This window comes from Perognathus longimembris, chromosome 3 (genome assembly GCF_023159225.1).
Source record: "Perognathus longimembris pacificus isolate PPM17 chromosome 3, ASM2315922v1, whole genome shotgun sequence".
Classification (NCBI taxonomy): domain Eukaryota; kingdom Metazoa; phylum Chordata; class Mammalia; order Rodentia; family Heteromyidae; genus Perognathus; species Perognathus longimembris.
The window spans coordinates 50,921,179-50,943,416 of NC_063163.1; the positions used below are offsets into that span (position 1 = coordinate 50,921,179).

The 22,238-nt window shown below is 33.9% G+C and overlaps 1 protein-coding gene across 12 annotated transcripts in view; it reads right to left on the reverse strand.

The window, feature by feature from the left end:
* Nbea (neurobeachin) overlaps positions 1 to 22,238 on the reverse strand; it is a 525,681-nt gene that overhangs the window by 218,526 nt on the left and 284,917 nt on the right. For all 12 annotated transcript variants that reach the window (XM_048341508.1, XM_048341507.1, XM_048341505.1 and 9 more), the window contains one exon: positions 2,579 to 2,703. In XM_048341508.1, coding sequence (XP_048197465.1) covers positions 2,579 to 2,703 — 125 coding nt within the window. The remainder of the gene's footprint in view (positions 1 to 2,578; positions 2,704 to 22,238) is intronic.

Sequence of the window (22,238 nt, forward strand, 5' to 3'; positions counted from 1 at the left end):
CATATATTACATGTGTGTAATATATGTGATTTTATTTATATTCATCTTTCCTGTTATCAAAATACTGAAGTCAAGGAAAATTGGTTTTAAATACTGGTGATCATCTAGCTTTTAAAAACCATACATACTACGTATTTTAAGATTCATATATATATAGTACACATATAGAATAATACTGTCAATGAATTCTCTTTTCTATTTCAAAGTTGAGTATTATTTTTTAGTTCAGGTTTATTAATAATAGTCACTATGTTATAAAATGTGACTTTAAGTTGCAAAGATCTGAAGGTAAAATATGTCAAAGTTCTGAATGTCAATACTATTTTGGTGATAGAATATTATAAAAAAAAATTTTTTTTTGGCCAGTCCTGGGCCTTGGACTCAGGGAGCCTGAGCACCATCCCTGGCTTCTTCCTGCTCAAGGCTAGCACTCTGCCACCTGAGCTACAGCGCCCCCTCTGGCCGTTTTCCATATATGTGGTGCTGGGGAATCGAACCGAGAGCTTCATGTGCAGGAGGCAAGCGCTCTTGCCACTAGGCCATATTCCCAGCCCAGAATATTATAAAAATTATATATAGGAAGTATTGAACTTTAAGAAACTTTTTTGGAGGGTGGTGCCAGTACTGGGACTTGAACTCAGGGGCTGATCAATGCCCCTGAGAGATTTTGCTCAAGGCTGGCATTCTACCACAGCTCCACTTCTGGCTCTTTGGTGTTGAAAAGGAAATAAGAGTCTCCTGCCTTGGCTGGCTTTGAACCAAGATCCTCATATCTCAGCTTCTTTTGTACTTAGCATACAGTGCTGAGTCACCAGCACCCCACCAAAAGAAAGAAACATTTTCTAAATAATGTCTTTAAAAAGTAACATTTAGAATGTATAAAGTGGTATGAGGTAAACATCATACTATGTATCACAAATATCATTTAGGCTATCACTCCTGAAAGCTCTCACTAGATGATTCTAATTTCACTTGTTAATTGGTGAAAAAGTACAAATTATTGTGTAAAGTTTCGGTAATTTTCATATCATAATCTAAAGAATGCCATGCCAAGTAGACAGCATTTCTAAGGCTATCCCCTATAGAATCATAGATAGCAACATTTTTATACTACAGCTACTAAAACTCTCAGGTTATCTTTAGAGTAGATTAAAGAAATGTTCTGAAGTAAGAACTATTATAAGCTTTTACAATTATATTTTAGCCATGTTTGCTTCTAATGTATTAGTTGCTATGTAAGAATTATCTTAGGCATAATGGTTTCACATGAAATTCTCATGCTCATTATTTACTTAGTTTTTCAATTTTTCTTAATTTTAATCAATTAATAGCATATTGGAATTACATTTTTTTTATAATCTTTGCACTTTCCTTTTTATATTGTGATTAAACACTATTCCTTATTCATTAAGAACAAGAATGGTATTGAGTAATATAAATTATAATCTGATGTACAATTATTTGCCATCTGGGAGCCAGTGGCTCATGCCTGTAATCCTTGCTACCCAGGATGAGATCTGAGAATTACAGCCCAGGAAGTAGAGCTGTGGCTCAAGTTGTAAAATGCTAGTCAAGGACAGAGACTAGGCCCTAAATTCAAGTTCCAGGATTAGGACCATAAATAAATAAATAAAATAATTTGCCAACTATGGATGGCTCACCAATCATTCTCAAATGAAAATTAATACAATAAGATACAAGTAAGCATAAGAATAAAAAGTAAACAAAACAAATGGACAATATTAATTTTTAATATTACCTCAACATGTGTGGTTTATGAAATTCTGCTATCATCTACCAAATTTAAACTTTTAGAAAATTTAAAATGAGTAAACAGTAAAAATGCTCCTTACTGTACTTTTCAGTAGAAAACAATGTAAAGTATTAGCATTTTATTAAAATGTAAGGTATTCTGATATTTACTATATTTTGAACATTTTATAAGAGAATTTAGAGTCTACTTTGACACTAAATGGGCATCTATTTCAAACTGTAGAATGGGGAGTTAGATTGTCAGATTGGAACAGAATTTCAATTTTATTAATTGCAAAGAACAAGCTGGAAATGGAACACAAAATGTAATATAAGGTGGTTAGGAAAGATGTTTCAGTTATATGTATGTATGTATATATGTGCACATATATGTGTATATATTTTACATATGTACATTTTTGCACATATACAGATAATGCATGTTTGTACAAATACAAAATTATCCCTAAAATAGCATGGGTCTGAGTATAGGATTAGAATGTATTACTTTGTTTTCACTACCAAAGGTCTTTAAAGTTTGAAAATGTTGAAAAAGAAAATGATTTTATTTTAGATTTAGAGAAATTGTGTGTAATAACGAAATATGTGGCTTTAAATCTCTTAAGAAGAAGTTGAAGACTCTTAAATATATCTGTTGTAAGAAATAGTGAATTAATCAAATAATGCTGGAATAGGAAACAACAAACTATTTCTTACTTACCGCATAGATAACATATACTAGTGAAAAAAAGTAAATTATCCACTACAGAGGGTTGTCTTGTCTCACATTCACAAGTATTTTTGTTGAAGGGGCATCGGTACTAACCATATTCTATTGCAGATTTAAGCAATGCTTCAGCATGAGTGGAACCAAAGGCATTACGAACAAATCGTCTTCTTCGTCGAAGATCATCTTCCCAGTAATCCAAACGCCAGAAATCATGCAATTGGCTAAAATGTGGGAAAAGATAAAAATGGCACAAATTAATATTTTTGAAAACTCATGACTAGAAATTCATTTTTCCATAAAATTAAAGCCTTATTTTTAGCTAGAAAAACTAGGCTGATTGTTGAGATGTTTTGTATTTGTTGTTTTTTATTTTCCACCACTGAGCAGAACTTAAATAGAAAATATCTCCTATTTCTACCTCCCCTCTTTTTTCTTCCCTCTTCTGTCTTCCCTTCTCCTCCCTCCTCTCTCCCTCTCCAACGCATCCTATCCAGTCCCTCTTCTCTCTCTCCCCCAGCCCCTCCCCCAACCCCTGCCTGACAGGGTTGTAACTCTTGCTGGCAACTAATGCTCAATAACTTGAGCCTGCATTTTGCTGGTTTATTGGAAATAATTTTTTGGACTTTTCTTCAGGGGCTGGCTTTGAACTGCAGTTCCCAGGCATAAATCACAAGTGCTAGGCTAAATTTTATTTTTTCACACACTGACTTTCAGCTCTGCCTTTTCATTTTCCCTAAAAAAGTACAATTATCCTTCCTTTAAGGGAACCATTAATCAAGGAGAACTTGGTAACAAATGCAACATCAAACTACAAGTATTAATGACATAGTTTGCTTTCTTTTTCACTGTTTCTAACAAGGTTTGTAAATCACAGGATTGACCTCACTACAAATAGTGGGCAATTTAATGACCACAGCATCATAGACTGAATTAAGAAGTATAAAATATTGCCCACTTGGATTTAGTGAAGCAATGATTAAAATAATGTGCTGAAATATTCATTGAAATAATTCCCTGCTGCCCACAGCAACCTGAGAAAAGTGCAATTTTATCCATTATTAATAATACTGAATTAGAACTGCAAAAAATTCCTGTGCGTGGTAATTGTCTTGGTAAATTATTATTCTAATGCTAACAGAGTCCTTGGATGATTTTACAGCTTTCAGCTAATATAAACCATTAACAACTATGGTTGTCACTGAATAACATTGTCTTTTGAAATCTAAGCCAGTATTACAAATCCACAGACATTTCAGAAAGTACTGAAATAGGTTCACTGAATACCCAAGGACTATTTCATGCTATAATTTTTGTTTTCAATTTAATTTTGATAAACATTAATAAATAATGTAAGTGAGAAGCTAGGAATTTCTGTTTGTAGTATTTGGAATGATAGTCTCAAAAAGATAATATATGAATATTTCTGAGAGGCAGAACAACATATAAGAAAACATAAAATAATTATATAATATATAAAACTATCATTTATAATAGTTTAAATACATAACTGACTATAATTATATATTACTAACACACAAGTTAAATATAAAATAAGCCCATGCAATATTTAACTTCATATTTTATTTTGATATTTTATTGCAGGAGGACACTTGAAATTTGATTAAGGTCAGATGTTAATATGTTTGGTTTTTGGATGTCACTTTAGGTTGAATTTAGGGTCTTGCATTTGCTTGGCTTTCTAATGGCTGGCACTCTCCTACTTCTGCAATACCTCTGGCATGGAATTTTGCTGCTTATTTGGAGTTGGAGTTTTGGGGGTCTTTTTTCTCATGGCTGGCTTTTATTCTGGATCCTCTCACTTTCAGCTTCTTGAGTAACTGGGATTTACATGTGCAAACCACTACTGCTCAGTTAAAAGGATTTTTATGTTGTTGTTCAGTACTGAGGTTGAACTCAGCATCTTCAGCTCGCTAGGATAGCACACTGCTGAGCCTTGTCTCCAGCTAACAGTATACTGTAATATGAATAATCAATGAGCTAATTTTTAATTAAAAATCTATAGACATGTATACTTATTGATAAAATCACTGTTTTTACTAATATCATACATTTATAGCAATACATTTTTATTCTATAAATTCCATTGCAACATATCACAATAATATAAAGATTATATAATGATATAAAAGTACAATGTCCTTATTCCTTATGTGCTCCCTAATTATAGCTTTTTCTGTTAAAATAATGATTGGCTATTTAATAATTTTATAAATAGTGTGTCTTTAGAATGACTAAAATAAATTATTCATATCCTTTTAAATACAAACTAATTCTAGCAGGTTAAAAAAGACTACCTGAGAATATTGGTATTCATGATTTTCGTTAGTAGTTTATTAAAATTTATCAACTGAATTCATCAAGAGACCACGAGTTTATTATTATTTCAAATTTCTCACCACATAGTTGTTTTGGGTTTTTTTTGGCCAGCCCTGGAGCTTGCCTCAGGGCCTGAGCACTATCCCTGGCCTCTTTTTGCTCAAGGCTAGCACTCTGCCACTTGAGCCATAGCGCCACTTCTGGCCATTTTCTATATATGTGGTGCTGGGGAATCGAACCCAGGGCTTCATGTATACGAAGCAAGTACTCTTGACACTAGGCCATATTACCAGCCCCTAAATATGTTTTTAATATTGGTCACATAAACACAACTAAGACACAGTAGATACTAAATATGTGTTTGTTTGTTTGTTTGTTTGTTTGTTTTGGCCAGTCCTGGGCCTTGGACTCAGGGCCTGAGCACCATCCCTGGCTTCTTCCCGCTCAAGGCTAGCACTCTGCCACTTGAGCCACAGCGCCGCTTCTGGCCGTTTTCTGTATATGTGGTGCTGGGGAATGGAACCTAGGGCCTCGTGTATCCGAGGCAGGCACTCTTGCCACTAGGCTATATCCCCAGCCCTAAATATGTGTTTTGTTCTTTTTTTTTTTTTTTTTCTTTTGCCAGTCCTGGGCCTTGAACTAAGGGCCTGAGCACTGCCCCTGGCTTCTTTTTGCTCAATGCTAGAACTTTATCACTTGAGCCACAGCGCCACTTCTGGCCATTTTCTTTATATGTGGTGCTGAGGAATCGAACCCAGGGCTTCATGTATAAGAAGCAAGCACTCTTCACACTGGGCCATATTCCCAGCTCCTAAATATGTTTTTTGAAGTAATGTATTTTTCTTAAAAGAATATGGAAAGGTGGAGAGGAGGCAGAGTGGCTGTGGCCTCAGGATCTAAGGAAGCCCCAAGTGATGAGCTACCTTTTTCTTGCATATAAACACTTCTCTCTGGAGAGAAAAACAAGAAATACACAGCCTAGCAAGAAAGAAAACATCTCAGACCACACCTGTTGTACTGAAGCCACACCTCAGAAAGCCTGTGCATCCAATCTACCTGCAGAGCAAGGGATGAGTTTGGAACCTAGATATGCATCCTCATGAGGGAGTAAGGAGACACCTTAACACCTGTGTGAAGGGAGTATCACAAAAGGGCAATTACAGAAACAGGAATCTGAGTTCTGCTAGTGGGTAACCAGGATTCAGAGAATAGCATGTAGACAGTCAAGTTAGACAGTAATGAGATTAGCTGGAAGTCTCATTGACACTGAGTAAACAGGAACCCCTCATTCCCTGGGTTTCAATGGAAGTTTCCTGTCTCTGTCAGTAATGAGAGTGACTCCATCCCCTGATGAAGAACTGTCCAGGTAGCCAACTATAGAGAAGGCTTAACTAAGATAAAAATCTCTGCATACAATAAGAGACCATGTTTCAATCTAAGTATCACTGGTCATTCTAAGAACCTGTTAAGATTTCAAACAGAATTTAAAAGATTACCAGTAGATCCTGATATGAAAGGATGTTGTAAATTGTTGGTAAAGAATTAAAAAAAGTGGGGCTGGGAGTATGGCCCAGTGGCAAGAGTGCTTGCCTTGTATTCATGAAGCCCTGCGTTCGATTCCCCAGCACAACATATACAGAAAATGGCCAGAAGTGGCACTGTGGCGCAAGTGGCAGAGTGCTAGCCTTGAGCAAAAAGAAGCCAGGGACAGTGCTCAGGCCCTGAGTCCAAGGCCCAGGACTGGTAAAAAAAAAAAAAAAAGAATTAAAAAGCAGCTATGATGAAAAAAACAACACAAATACTACAAGCAAGGTTAAACATGCTTGAAATGAGTGAAAAAATAGAAACCCTCAGCTAAGAAACAGAAAGTGTAAATAAGAACAAACAGCAACTTTAGATCTGATTAATGTACCCACCAGAATAAAAGCTGAGTGGTTGAGCTCAGTAATAGAAGGAACACTTATTTAATTGTAAGGTAGAGAAAAAAGAAATTTACCTGATCTGACTAACTGAGAGGAAATGAACTGAAAAAAATGGACATAGCCTCAGGGATGTGGAGCATAATAGCTAATATTTATGTCATCAGAATCCCAGGAGAGGGGAAAGCGCTCATGGCTGAAATGGTATCTGAAGAAATAGTGGGTATTTCCAAAAATCAAAAATAACAAAAGTACAAATTTAAGAAGCCTACTGAACTCCAAACATAATAAGCTCAAAGAAATTCATGGCACAACATATCACCATTAATCTGAAAACTGAAGACAAAGAAAATTCTAAAATGCAGTCAGAAAAAAAATGGCATCTCACTTACAGAGGTAAAACAATTAGAATGGCTGTATGTTTCATATCAGAAACAATAATGACCATTCTTTCCAGCATGTGTTTCTTATTTTTATTGCATTACTACCAAACCTTTGGTTATGTTACTGACCTCCCTCTGGTCCCTCCTTTGTAGTTAGCTCATCACAGCTACAATATTTCTTACTTTTGTTTTTAACTTATTTTTCAAACAGAGGAAAAGATGGTACAATCTGGTTAAAGCAAAATGATATAGTTATACAGTAGGAAAATGAACCTTTAGGAATCTACTGTGCTACACCAGTGAATTCACAACACAAGCACAAGAGCTTTGAAAAATTTTGCCAAAGTATTTGGTGACTTTTAAACAGAGGTGGTTTATTTTCATTTAAAAACATTTTTATTAGCAAAAATTAATTGTAAAAAATAAATGCTTTCCAGAGGTACATTTTCACACATACATATAATGTGCTTTGGTTACAGTCACTCAAGAAAAATGTGTCTGTAATCATATTCTAATAGTAGATACATTTATACTTAATAATGGGCAAAACAAATCATTGGAGAGGAAATCTTTATACATTTCTCAAATAATCATATCAGACATTTTATAAGACATTTATTTGGAACTTTGCAAAAAGATGAGAGTATAAATGTTATAGTTGATTCTTTAATTTTCATTTTTTCTTTAGGGAACACTGTTGAGGAAAATAATATTTAATGGTTTCTTTTTATCTCTTAGGTACACTTCCATTTCTCACATGCCTTATTTTCTAATATCCTAAGGAATGCTTTCAGTCTTTATCGGATAGTTTTCAATGTGAAAATGACAGATGGGGGGAAAAAAGCCCATAAACCTCTGGTTCTTTGCTTTATGTTACTATAAGGCATAGGACAAACAACTATTTGAAATTAGTTGTCCATAAAATTGAGTTTAATTTTAACAAAACAGTTATTTGTAATATTTAAAAAAATCTGAATATGAATTAAAATAAGAGGAACACAATTGGGACTTGAATGAGCAAATGGAGCAGTAAAGCTGAGGCTTAGAGACCTTTCATGTACAACCAAAGAGGAAAAGAGCCCACTAGAGCACTGTCAACTCACTTCCGGGATGCATCAGGTTCTGAAGAACTTCACACCAGGCAGATCTTGTAAGACATCTGCTTGGGGTAAATAGAAGGACTTCAAGGGTGAAACCTTCTAAGGGAAAATTGAGTATACATTTGTACTTTATTAGAACCAGCAAAAAAGAAATGGTTCTAATATTCTCAAACATTAAACATGAGGCAGCATTGGAAAATATGGAATCGACAGTTTTGAGGGGATGGAAATATGGCCTAGTGTCAAGAGTACGTGCCTTGTATACATGAAGCCCTGGGTTCGATTCCTCAGCACCACATATATAGAAAAAGTGGGGCTGTGGCTCAAGTGGTAGAGTGCTAGCCTTGAGCAAAAGAAAGCCAGGGACAGTGCTCAGGTACTGAGTCCAAGCCCTAGGACTGGCCAAAAAAAGGAAAAAAAGAAATAGTTTTGATTCTAAAGTTTTTTTTCAATGAGCTCTTTTACATATATGATCAAGAAGTATTAGATTATGTTTTTAATTGTGGTCTTTGCATTTTTGACAAGCTATTCTTTCAGTAACATATAAAGCTTTATAGAGCTAAGACACATTCAATATTTTTCTCCCAGAAGAGGCAGACTTTTAGTTTAAAGCAATCTTAGAGTAGAAATAATTACTTTAATCTTAATTAACAAAATTAAAAAAATTACTCAAGAAACTGCAATTCTATAGAGCAGTTATCCAACTTAAAGAAAGTAGGCATTGTTTATTTCCTAACAATTATTGCTACAGTGAATAAGACTGAATATTTTTAGAAATTATAATTCTTCCTCATTAGACTTCAGAGATTGATTACTAAAAGAAATCTCACAGAATAATACTTACTTTGATAAATACCTTTACTTTAAATTATACAATTTTTATTTATCCTTAAACTTACATCTACTACATCCAAATAAACACTTGAACCCTATAAAGTACTTTGTATAAATGATATCTTATTAGTTACGCAATATATGTGATTAGTATACTACTTAAAATTCTGAAGTTTGTGTTTTGCACTACTGTAATTTAGTAAATATCAATCAGTTTAAATAATCAGCATAAAATGGGGGTAAATAATATCTTTTTCATATGTTGATATGTGAAATATAGGTAAAGTGCCTGGCATACGTGTCAGCAACACATATGAGTATATTTTGAGAATACTGGAGTATATTTTGTGATTTTACCAAACAAAAACAATATATGTGCGAGATATGTTTTTAAACCTACTCTTGCTTGGTTAGGGGGCTCTCATTTCATTACCCCTATTGCATTAATTTAGAATTTCTACTCCTCTGGATGTTTCATCCAATCTTATGTTTTTCATTCCCCGTTCTATGCTACTTCTCCCATTAAAATATTCATATTCATGTGTGTTCAATTGGCAACTGATTATGTACTCTTTTTTGTTATGTTTTGGAGGTTTATTTTGAATCACATGCCATTCTTCTCTCTAAAGTACAATGCATTTACATCTTGACAATTGTACTAGTTAATAACTGATATGAAATCCAGATATCTGTCCTAATTACAAACTACACAGCATCAGCAATCATTAGGTTAAAAAAATCTTTGTTAACTTGGTTGTTTTCTCAACATGTTTTATGTAATAAGATTAGATTTCACTTTCAGAATGAAATTATGACAGAGATAAAGCCTCAAAGGCCCCAAAGCTTAACCATGCTCATGAGTTTTAACAAAACCATATACAATCCTACAGCTTCACTAGTGCACACAGTGGAATACAAGTAGTTACCAAAAGACAGATAACAGGGCTAAAACTATGAGTCATCTAATCGCTTATTATCCTTACATAGAAAGGCATTTGCCAATAACATATTTAACCCAAATAGGGAAATAATACGATAAAACAGGAACATAGAGACAATTCAGTCTATCTTTGTAAAGTTTGCTTTAGGGTATGAGATGATCTCAAAGTAAAGAATGGCTAGCTTTTGTTTTTTTCTTAAAGCTTGTGCCCTACCACTTGAGCCACATCTCTTCTTTGGTTGAACTCATGTTTACTGTCTACGTGTGATATGTTTTCTCTCAAGGTAAACATAAACTTGTAACTAGATAACTTAAACATATTTAAATATTCATTTCAAGATTTAAACCTTAGCTACTACAATTATACTTAGATATAATATTATACAAAAAATGTAAAATTTGAAACGAAATTTTCCTATTCATGTATTGTAGTGGTTTTAAGCTATTTCATTAGCATGGATGCTTGTGTGAGTTTTCACTTTTGTTTCTTTTGACTGAATATTCAAAATTTAAATAGTTCATACAAATTAATAGTTATAACATTAAAATATGATATTTTAATACATGTTACATATCTTGTAAGTACAGATGGACAGTAGTCAGTAATCGATTTCATCCTCTTAGATAAAGGTATCTTTCAATGCTTAAACTATGACTCGAGAACTGACTATACAACTTGACACATAATTCACAATTCACTAATCCATAGTCCATTGATTTGACCTGCAGAAAGAAATCTTTTCTAAATCTAAATCTAAATAATGAGCATAAAATGTTGTGTATTTAGTTGGCCATAAATGACCTCTGCTTTCCCTAAAAATAAAGCCACAGACAGATCTTATTGATTTGTAAGATAGTTGGAAAGCTTATCACTTTTTAATGTCTTACATAAGACATAATTACTTAGCCGGGTGATGGTGGCTCATGCTTATAATCCTAGCTATTCAGGGGCTGAGATCTGAGGATCACAGTTCAAAGCCAGCATGGGCAGGAAAGAGACTCTTATCTCCAGTTAACCACAAAAATACCAGAAGTGGTGCTGTGGCTCAAAGTGGTAGAGTGCTAGCCTTAAGCTGAAAAGTTCATGGAGAGTGCCCAGTCCTAGAGTTCAAGACCCATGACTGACCCCCTCCCCTCAATATAAGACATAATTACTTAAGTTGAAGAATTTTATTTGCTTTAAAAAAATTGTTTCCCACATTAAGAAAAAAACACCCTAAATTAACTGCGATGTGTACAGAGCTCTGTTGAAGAATTTTCAAAATCAATGAATATCTGCAGAAAACAAACTTTTATTGCTTTGTACTCAACTGTTTTCTAAATCCTTTTGACCATGTAATAACCTACTTAACAAACACTTGTTATTGTCCCTGGATACACTTTGGAATATGTTCTCAGGGAGGCAGTAATTGCTCATTTAAAAATATAATTTACTATGAGCCAGGGGCATTAAATATATGTTAGCTCATTCATAAAACTTCCCATTTGTTCATGAGAACAAAGGCCCTTTCTGTATGGAGTACTATGTTCCCAAGGGCTAAAAAACAGCTTGTTAAGAGCTTCCTTTGAATGACTACTGTTCTAGTAATTGGGCTAGGAATTAAACAAAGAATAGTGAACTTAAAAAGTTTATAGTATTGTGAAGAGCAAAACAAATATGCAGGTACTTACAGCATTATTTGCAAATGAACATTTGAGGGCATACATGAAGAAATTATGAGGTAGGCAAGGACAATTAGGGAGAGTAATGGCAGAAAGAAGCTTTTAAATAATGAAGAAGAATGCACAAGTAGATGAGGAAAGTATAGGCAACTAGCTTGTGGTATGATTACCCTGAATAGAAGTAAACAGAAAAGTAGGATTTTTATGGTAGAGAATTAGCTTTGAGCAAAAGAAGGACAATGACCTATCCAAGAGTTCAAGCCCTCAGACCAGTAGAATTATCATTTCAAATGCCTGAAAAAACAGTAACATCCTTAGAGCAATGAAAGATTCCAGGATATCTACTACACAATATTCTAATGTTCAAGGTGCAGTAAAAAATTTACAAGAGCCTAAAAAAAATGTGTCTCATTCTCATGAGAAAAACAACAACAACCCACAACTACTAAGTGCTAACACCAAGAGAGCTCAAACACTGGTATTTTCAGATGAGAGTTTCAGATGAGAGTTTTGGAACTATACATAGTGAATAAAAGATGGAAAATCTCAGTAATGAAAATGTAGGGGAACCAAATGGAAAATTTAAAATGGACAGCTAAAATGCATAAGAACTCACCAAATAAGCTTAATGATTAAGTAGAAATAAAAGAAAGGTAGTAAAATAGGAGGTAGAACAACAGAAAATATCTAACCCGAAGAAAAACACAAAAGATTGAATAGTCTATTAGAATTTTTAGGTGTTTGTAGTACAACATAAGGAAATGTATCATACATGACGCTGGAATCCCAGAAAGAGAGACAGAACACAAAGAAAATATTCTGGAATACTATTGGGCAAACATGTCTGTATTTGGGATAATATAAATTTTAGATTTAGATTTCAGAAGCTGAATGATTCCTACAGGGCAACAATGAAGTACACCACAAATAGACAAAGGAATCAAATTGTTGAAAACAAAGACAAATCTTGAAAATAACAGAAAAAAAAGAAGACAATACACAAAAGAGAATGACATAGAAGACAGAAAACAGAAAAAAAATTACTAAATGAAAAATAACAATGCCAATCAAAGAATACCATATCCATTGAAAACACACTAAGGCAGAAAAAATATATTTTCAGCACAAAAGGAAGTATGAAAGGTCACTGAGAACAGATGTTCACTATCAAAAATTGTAAAAGAGGGCTGGGGATATAGCCTAGTGGCAAGAGTGCCTGCCTCGGATACACGAGGCCCTAGGTTCGATTCCCCAGCACCACATATACAGAAAACGGCCAGAAGCGGCGCTGTGGCTCAAGTGGCAGAGTGCTAGCCTTGAGCGGGAAGAAGCCAGGGACAGTGCTCAGGCCCTGAGTCCAAGGCCCAGGACTGGCAAAAAAAAAAAAAAAAAAAATTGTAAAAGAAATTTAAGCTAAAAAAAAACCCAATGGAAACTTAAGCCCTGAAAAGTTAATTAAGAGCATTAGAAATGATAAATGTCTGAGAAATGTAACTAGTTTCCAGCTCAATTTCTTCAATGTTATAAAATTTAAAGAAAAGATGGTATGTGTTTGTGGTATGTCTCATTTAAGCAGGTATAATATATGGCACAGTAAACAAATATGACAATTGTGGAGCTAAATCCAATCATATGAACAATTATATTAAACACAAATTCACTGAACTTTCCAATTGAGTTATAGGGATCAAAATGGATCAAAAAACAATTCCCAACTATATGCTATGTATAACAACTGCACTATAAAATAGACAAAAATATAGAAATAGTAACAATAAGAGTGGCTAAATTAGTATCAGACAAAGTGCATTTTCAAAAAAATTGTGTTACCAGAATATTTACAATGATAAATGCAGGATATTTAAAATGATAAAGATGTCATTTCTTCAAGAAGATATAATACTCACAAATGTATTTAGCCTCAAATCCAGTCATCAAATTAACAATTAAAGAAATACAAAAATCCCACCATCACTCATACTAGGAAATTCCAACACTACTATTTCTTTTTTTTAAAAAAAATCTTTCTTCTCCCTCTTTTTCTTTTTTAACTGGGGTGGGCAAAAATATTTTAGTTGAGATCTTAAAAGCACAGGTAATAAAAGCACAATAAACAACAGGAGTATATCATACCAAGAAGTTTCTACCCAGCAAAGGGAAAAATTAACAATACTGAAAAAATACTTCAAAACAGGAGAAAATATTTGCAACATATTCATCTGACAAAATTTTAATATCTACAATATATATGGCACTCAAAAAAGTAAACAGCAATCTTTCCCAGACAATCCAATTTTAAGTAGACAAATGATTTGAAGAGAAATTCTCAAAAGAAGAAATATAAATGGTCAGCAAACATATGAAAAATGTATAACATTGCTCACTATCAGGGAAATGCAAATCAAAATCACAATGAAGCATCATTTTTATCTTGGTCATATCGCTGATATAGAAAGAGCAAAAAATGAAAAAACCAAACAATAAAAACAACCCAGCAAAACCAAACCAAACAACAAACAAAAAGTCACAGAGGAAAAGGGACTCTTGCACACTGCTGTTGGGAATATAAATTAGTACAGGCACTGTGGTCATCAATATAGAGGGTCCCCCAAACCTGAAAATAGGACTACAGTGCAATCCAACTATTTCACTTCTGGATGTATATATATCTGAAGAAAATAACATCAGTATACCAAAAGAACAGTACTATTTCAATAGATAGAATGAGTGAAAAAAAAGTTAGTAAATACGTGTCATTTGAAGCATACCATCATCCACACTGGTGAAATTGAAATTTCATAGAACACTATGTTCAGTGACTGAAGAATAAACATTACTTTCAAGTGTACATGATATGTTTGTGAAGTTCTATCATACATTCAAATCATAAAATACTTTTCAAGCTCTAATTCAAGTAAGAGAATGTTCTAAGCAATAAAAATGAAGTATAAAATAACAAGATTCCCATAAACACCAAAAATATTTGGGAATTAAACACATTTATAAATAATTCATAAGTATATGAAAAATGAAAGGTATATTTTAGACTCAATGGCAATGAAAGTCCAATGGATGAAAAGTTGTAGGATGCAGCTAAAGCAATATAGACAAGGAAATGTATAGATCTAAATACTTTTAAAATCAGAGAAAGACCTAAAGCCCAGACCCAAAGCTTGTACCTTGAAAAAAATAGTTTAAAAGAATAAGGAAAAGTTAAGTAGGAAAAAGAAAACAGTAAAATAAAAGAAAAAACAGCAAATTATAATCTGACAGAGGATTTATTAATACAACAAGTTTCAAGTCTCATTATAGGTTTGGAAGGGGGGGAGGGGAGAATGAGGGAGAAGGTAACAAACAGTACAAGAAATGTATCCAATGCCTAACTTATGAAAGTGTAACCTCTCTGTACCTCAGTTTGACAATAAAAATTTAACAAAAAGCACTGAGTTTGTATATGTATGTATGTGCAAATCTATGAACAATATGTGAAAGAGATATTAGAATCTAATGCCAATAATGCTGAAAACATGTCTTGTTTTCAAAATGAGTGAAATATTAGCTTTTCCTCACATAGAAAGCAAAATATAGTCACATTAAACCTCCAAAATCAGTGTCAAACCCTCAAAGTTTATGGTGACATTTATATTCTCATTAGTGATTCAATACAGACACAAACACACATGCACACACACACTTTAAGTAAATGTAATAGCTTAAAAGTAATGCCTAACAGATAGAAGGAAAGAGAGAGGAAATTACTTCTGAGGAAACAATCTATATATTTCTAGGAGGCAAGCACTCTTGCCACTAGGCCATATCCCCAGCCCCAATCTATATATTTCTATTCCTAGAGGAACCCTTTCAAATCTGTAGTCTTTTGCTGAAGTGCTCTGTGTGCTGCAGATAGACCAATCCATCACTCACTGATGGCCACAAGATAGAAAATTATTGGCTCACACATTTTCTGGACCCAATATACCCCATTCTTGTTCACTCAGATGTGCACATAAGTTAAATAAACAGCCTCTGTCTTTTGTGCAAAGAGAGGTATACTATTTCCTGACATTTAGTACTTCTCTCTAGGTATGAGGATATAAAATAGTTCAAGTAGGAAGATAAGCCTCAATTACTGTGATTTGTTGTATACTGTTGCAAAATTCCTAGAAAGGCTCTTGTCCTATAGAATAAAATTCCTGGCAACAAATGTAGAAGACATCCAGTTTAATGAACATTTACTGGGTAAGTAAGCTAAGTAGAGAAGGGCCTAGTTTGAGCCTACATTTGCTGGTCTAGTCAACAACAAATCATGTAGATGTGAAGAAGATTTAAAGAAGACAGGATTCAAAGAAACACGGAGTTAATTGTTTCTTTTAAGTCAGAAAAAAGGAATTGAAATTGTATTAGTCTTCCATAAATGCCTGAACATGGATAAAAAGGGGCCTAAAATTTGTCACTTAGTAAAATAATCAGAAAATCAATGTGTCAAGTAATGTTTTCTATTCTAACTTCATCAAATAAAAAAACTCAAAAGTAAAATACAAACCACAGTATATTTAATTTTGACAATGAAATACATTATTATCATTTACTAATTTTTTGGAGTGTATGATTGTCCTAGTATTTGAAATAGTATACTTGTTATAATTTGTATCAGCTAGGATGAAACAAAATGCAGTGGGTAATTCTGCAATTTAAAGTGTGGTTGCTTGACAGGAGAGTTTTCAAAATAATTTTTTTATTTTGTGCTAAAATGTGTTTTGGGAGAAAGCTCCCACTACTGTTCTAGATTTACCATCTTATGATATGGAACAGGGCTCAATATATGGCTGAAACTTCCATCCAAACCTTCAAATTTGGGACAACTGACAGATTATACTGAATAAACACGATTTTAAACTAATCACTCAAAACTGAGCACCAGGGGCTCCTGCCTATAATCCTATCTACTCAGGAGGCTGAGATATGCGGAATTTGATTAGAAGCCAGCCCAGGCAGTAGAGTTAATAAGACTCTTATCTCCAACTAATTACCAGAAAGCTGGAAGAGGAGCTGTGGCTTAGGCGGTAGAATTCTAGCCTTCAGCATAAAAGCTCAACAAGCCCTCTGGCTTTGAGTTCAAGTCCCAAGAGTGGCACAAAAACAAACAACAGAAGAACCCAAACTGATCATCCACAGTGGCAGGGATGATGCAGCGAGTTTGCAGAAACGTAGATTTTCAGAAAGAATATAGATTATAGATTACTGAATGGGACTCAAAAAGCGCTGGCTCTGCCGAGATAACTAATGCAACTGGTAATGAAAAATAATTCTCATTGGGAAGTTCATCTGTGGCCTGGAAACTGGTCAACAACCTGAATACACCCTATGTGGACTTCCCTTTTGAACACTGTTCATGAGTGCTTCAAAAGTCTTTGGGCTGGGTATGGCCATTGTTTCTAAACTGATATAATCTAGGGAAAAGAAAAATCTGAATTATCCACATAATAAAACTTTGACTTTTCCTTTCTGATCTCTTCAACTCTTACAGCAGCTCGGATTTGCTATTTGTACTACATAGTTCTTACCCTACAAGGAGTGGGCAATATCTGGCTTACAGGTTATTTAAAGCTTGTAAAATCATTTTGGACTTTACAAGACAGAAATGCACACTTCTAGAACGCTTCTCATCAGCTGCCATAAGCTGTCTGCCTGTATTAGTATAGCTCTTAAGTTATAAATATCTAAATGGCCCTTGGTAGATAAAAATGTTCCCTACTTTTAGGTGGCTTTTAAAATTGAATATGTTTTATGAATAACTTTTGATGGTTGAAAATGACATGCAACTGCTTTGTAGTATTCATCATTCCTAGTAATGTCTGGGATTGTACTTCACATATCTACAAACATGTATAAATAAAGATACTGAGCCAGATAAATGCAACAAACAGTCAGATAACATTAACTTAAACCAGATTTTTCTACCAAATATTTTCATTATAAAATCAGAGTTTTATAAAAAGGTTTCTAAAGGATCATACCTGTAAACAGTTCCTAGAAGCAGATGTGGACCACCATGATTAGCTTTCCTCTGTTGAGGTGGATGAATCTCAAAAACATTCGCATGGTCTGGCCTGGACCCATGATCTCCTAATCTCAGTCTCCCATGTGGCTGAGATGACAGGTGAACACTACCATGTCCAACTATTTGTCGAGATGGGAGACCCATGAACTTTTTTGTCCAAACTGGCCTTGAATAGCCATACTCCTGATCACCCCACCACAAAAATAAACAGGATTGCAGGCATGAACCACAGTTCCAGTATTCAGCCTTTCGGAATCATGTCTTCCCAATAATAGATCTTTTTCTTTTTATTTATTCAAACAGGCATAAAACTACAATTTTAAATTCCTGTAATTTTGAATAACATAAAGAACAGTAGCAAATTAAAAATGTTCAGCTACATTCTTACACTGAATTATTGTCTCTAGAAACATTTATACTTCATGTAAAGCCATCTCATGGCATATACTAATAGTAACTGAAAGTTTTTTCAGGTAAATTTTTTCTTTGTTGTGGTACTGGGGTTCAAAGTCGGCTTTGAGCTTATTTGGCAGGCATCCTACTATGTGATACATGCCTCCTCCTGCATGCAGGTAAGTTTTAAGGAATTAAATAAATACTCTGATTCATTAAAATTTGTGTTTCACAATAATAGTTGCATTGATTTTTAAAAGTATGGTGGGCAACTGTGGCTCATACCTGTAATCCTAGCTACTCAGGAGACTAAGATTTGCGGATGGATATTCAAAGCCAGCCAAAGCACGAAACTATTTAAGACTATTATCTCCAATTAACCACCAAAAAGCCAAAAACTGTGGCTAAAGTGGCAGAGTACTAGCCTCAAGTGTAAAAGCTAAGGGACAGAGCCTTAGGCCCTGAATTGAAGTACCATTACTGGCACGCACACACACATACACAAAACATGCACACACATGCGCTCATGAACACACACACACATAATTAAAGAAAAGGATGGATGATATTCAAAATTCTTCAAAATAAAATCTAGAATTTAAAAGTAATGAATGCTTCCATAAGCAAAGCAGTATTACCCCCAGACAGCCTCTTGAAAGCATACACTATTTCCTCAACTATTTGGGCAGGGCACTTATTAGCTAGTCTTTGTTTTCAGGAAGTTTATCTTTTCTAAAATATCAAGCCAAACACCATAGTCTCTGACTTCAAAATTAACTTTTTCTGACTTGATTCCTTTACCTACCACTGGCACCTCCTATCTACAGCTCTTACTAACTCCATTCCTTCTTTCTTCAGACAGCAATGCCCTGTTTTCTGTAGTATGTTTTACGAGGCAAGCACTCTTGCCACTAGGCCATATTCCCGGCCCTGAAAACACTGAAATTCTATTAGTTCCAAGTCCAGAAAAGGGTAGGAAAATATGCTTTACTGAACTTAGGTTCTGTTAATTTGTACTTTCTATATTATATGTAATGTAAATTTATCTGTTTGGGGGAGGGTAAAGAGCAGCATAGAAGTGGTGGGACAAAGGGTGAACAAATTCAGCAGTGATACTCAATAGACATTATGTTGGAAATGAACTATACAACTTGTGCGGGGGGGTAGGAGGGAGAAAACAAGAGAGGAGATGACACTGTTCAAAACTGTACTCAGTACCTGAACTATATAATGGTAACCCCTCTGTATGTCACCTTTACAATAATGATTAAAATAAATAAAATAAAAGAAAGTAAAAAATGGCTTGTATCTTGTGTTTTCTAGTATCTGGCGTTAAGTGGATTAATGTCTCAGAAGAATATAAAAGGTGCTGTTTAATCCATATCTTTATATTTGAGGAATTAGAAAAGATCTACATATGTCCTTAGTCTGAGAATCAATTCCATTGTGATTTATAGAAAAGATGACATTGTGGAATAGTTGATAGGTTACAAATGTGCCAACTTCCAGAGTATTTATTTCATTGGGGCTGATGCATTCAAATGAAAAGTACACATATATTAGAAGTGATAATAAGTGAATGGAGGGCTGGGAATATGGCCTAGAGTTAAAGTGCTCGCCTCATACACATGAAGCCCTGGGTTCGATTCCTCAGCACCACATAAACAGAAAAAGCCAGAAGTGGCACCATGGCTCAAATGGTAGAGTGCTAGCCTTGAGCAAAAAGAAGCCAAGGGCAGTGCTCAGGCCCTGAGTTCAAGCCCCAGGACTGGCAACAAAACAAAAACAAACAAAAAAATAAGTGAATGGACTCATCCTATTTATTAATGTGGTTTAAAATTAAAAATACGTGTTAGTATAAAAACTTTTTAGGAGAATATATAAATATGCATTTAAAATAGCAACCAAACATATCAGACAATGCTGAATGATATTTATTTGTATATATACACAAAATATATATGTATACATACATATATATGCACATATATATCACTTCTGTGAGTTATTTTTAAGGCATACACACAAACGTGTGTATATAAATCTCAGAAATGATCAGATTACAGGTTATGTATTAGAAAACATTACACACTTATCAACTAAAAACTACTAAAGAAAACTAAGATAAAATAATAAAATTAGTACACTTAGCCATCAGTTGAACCATTTACAAAAAAAAAATGAGTACTTTATCTGTGTTCTTTTCTTCTGCAAAATCCAATAAACTGCCATTATATTCCTTTTAAATGGTTCCATTACCAGGATTCTGTAACAACAGACTAATCTCTTCGTAATTATAATAAATGCTTGTAATCAAAGTAGGAGCCATTTAAACTAAGGAGAAGAAAAGCTGTTTTCCATCAAACTCATTGTAGTTCTGTGACCTTTAAAGTATTCATGTACTGAACAGCTTTCCATCTAATCTTCTTCAAATAAATATTAAGGGAAAAAAATCACATCTTTGATAATTTGGATTGAGATATATTAGCATTTTTGTTTCCTAATTTTACTTTGTACAAGTAAAAAGAATAAGTACAAATTCTTAGAATTCAAATGATAAATGACTTGATTAGAAATGCACTATTTCCTTAGGGGAACAAAAGCAATAGTCATTTCAGAAAAACTATACTCTGTAATGATGAGTTGTTCACAAAGCTGATGGTGTTAAGTAAGTATTATTTTCCTAGAAGACAGCATATCTCAACACAAAAATTAGGTCTGTATTTACTTGAATCAGCAAAGTGTTCAGAAATCGTAACAGTAACTTAACCCTGAAAAAATTACAGGAAATGACTATGTATGATCAGAATGGCTTTCATCTGTATTTTGTTAAACCAAGCATTCATTTCACTTTTTAGCTGTGAAGGAGAGGCCAACTGTGGCCAGAATGGGAGCAAACTCTGAACATGGGTTATACTCAGGAAGAATGCCTTTCTTTTTTTAAAGTAGCATTTTAAATAAGTCTTAGCACAAACAAACAAAAACCCTACTCTTTTAAATAAGTGTTAGCAAAATAATCTAATATTTTTTAGGATACACACAGACACACACACATATACACGTGTGTGTGTTTGGTATGAGTATACACACATATGGGCTTCCTCAAACTGTCACAAGTGGTGAATATAATTTATGAGAAAATGAAATCTTTGTGCTCAGTTATAGGTTAAGCAGAATTATCAGAAGAAAATAAACAAAGAGAATGAAAATATAAAATTTACTGCCTTCAAGGCAGAAACAACTACATTTTACTTGGTATTCCCAGATGTGCTAAAAGGAAATTTATGACAGCACACTGAAAAGCAAGATTCCCTCAATGAAACCCTTCACATTTATTTAACTAAGCACAATCATTGAAAAGGACCTTTATCCAAGCCTTTCACAGCAGTCTTAAAATGATCTAAAATGACTACAGATATTCTTTAAATTACTTAACAGAAAGTCACTACCCAGGGGCAACATTAAAATACTGGAAAGTAAATACAGCTCTGCTTTCAATAAAGCATAACACAGGATTAAGGAAGAATTGAGAACACATTAAATACCTTTGTCAAAAAGCTCACTAACAAAAGAAATTATTTTAGTGTTTTAGAATTGAAAAGGATTATATAGTTTTCAATTCAAGTGTCTCATTTCCTAATAGAAAGAACTTTCATAGAAAAAGTATCTAGAAAATGTAAATGTTTACTACTTAAAATTACATAAAAATATGATGACCATAGAAGGCTTTGGGGGACACATTTCATCTAAATAAGCTAATGTTTGATATTCACCATATGTAGTAGGCATCACAAATAAATCTGTTAAGATTTATTTATATGATTCCTGATATTTCCAAAGTAAGAATGCCAAACAGCACAAACATTGGTCATTTCTATCTTTTCTCCTTTAATTTAATACAATGTAAGATCAAAGATTAGGGACACAGAGGTGGGTAAAAGCAGGGGTCAGAATAACTGACAGCTGATTAAAAAGGTATGTATGTACATTCTAAAATTTTTAATTCTGGCATTTTATAACGCAGTTGGTTTCAATTAGCAAAAATGGAGTATACTGTAGAGGAAAAGGATTTTCCTCTATTAAGAGGATGATTAGTTCAGTAAAGATGATTTGTATATCTCCATTCT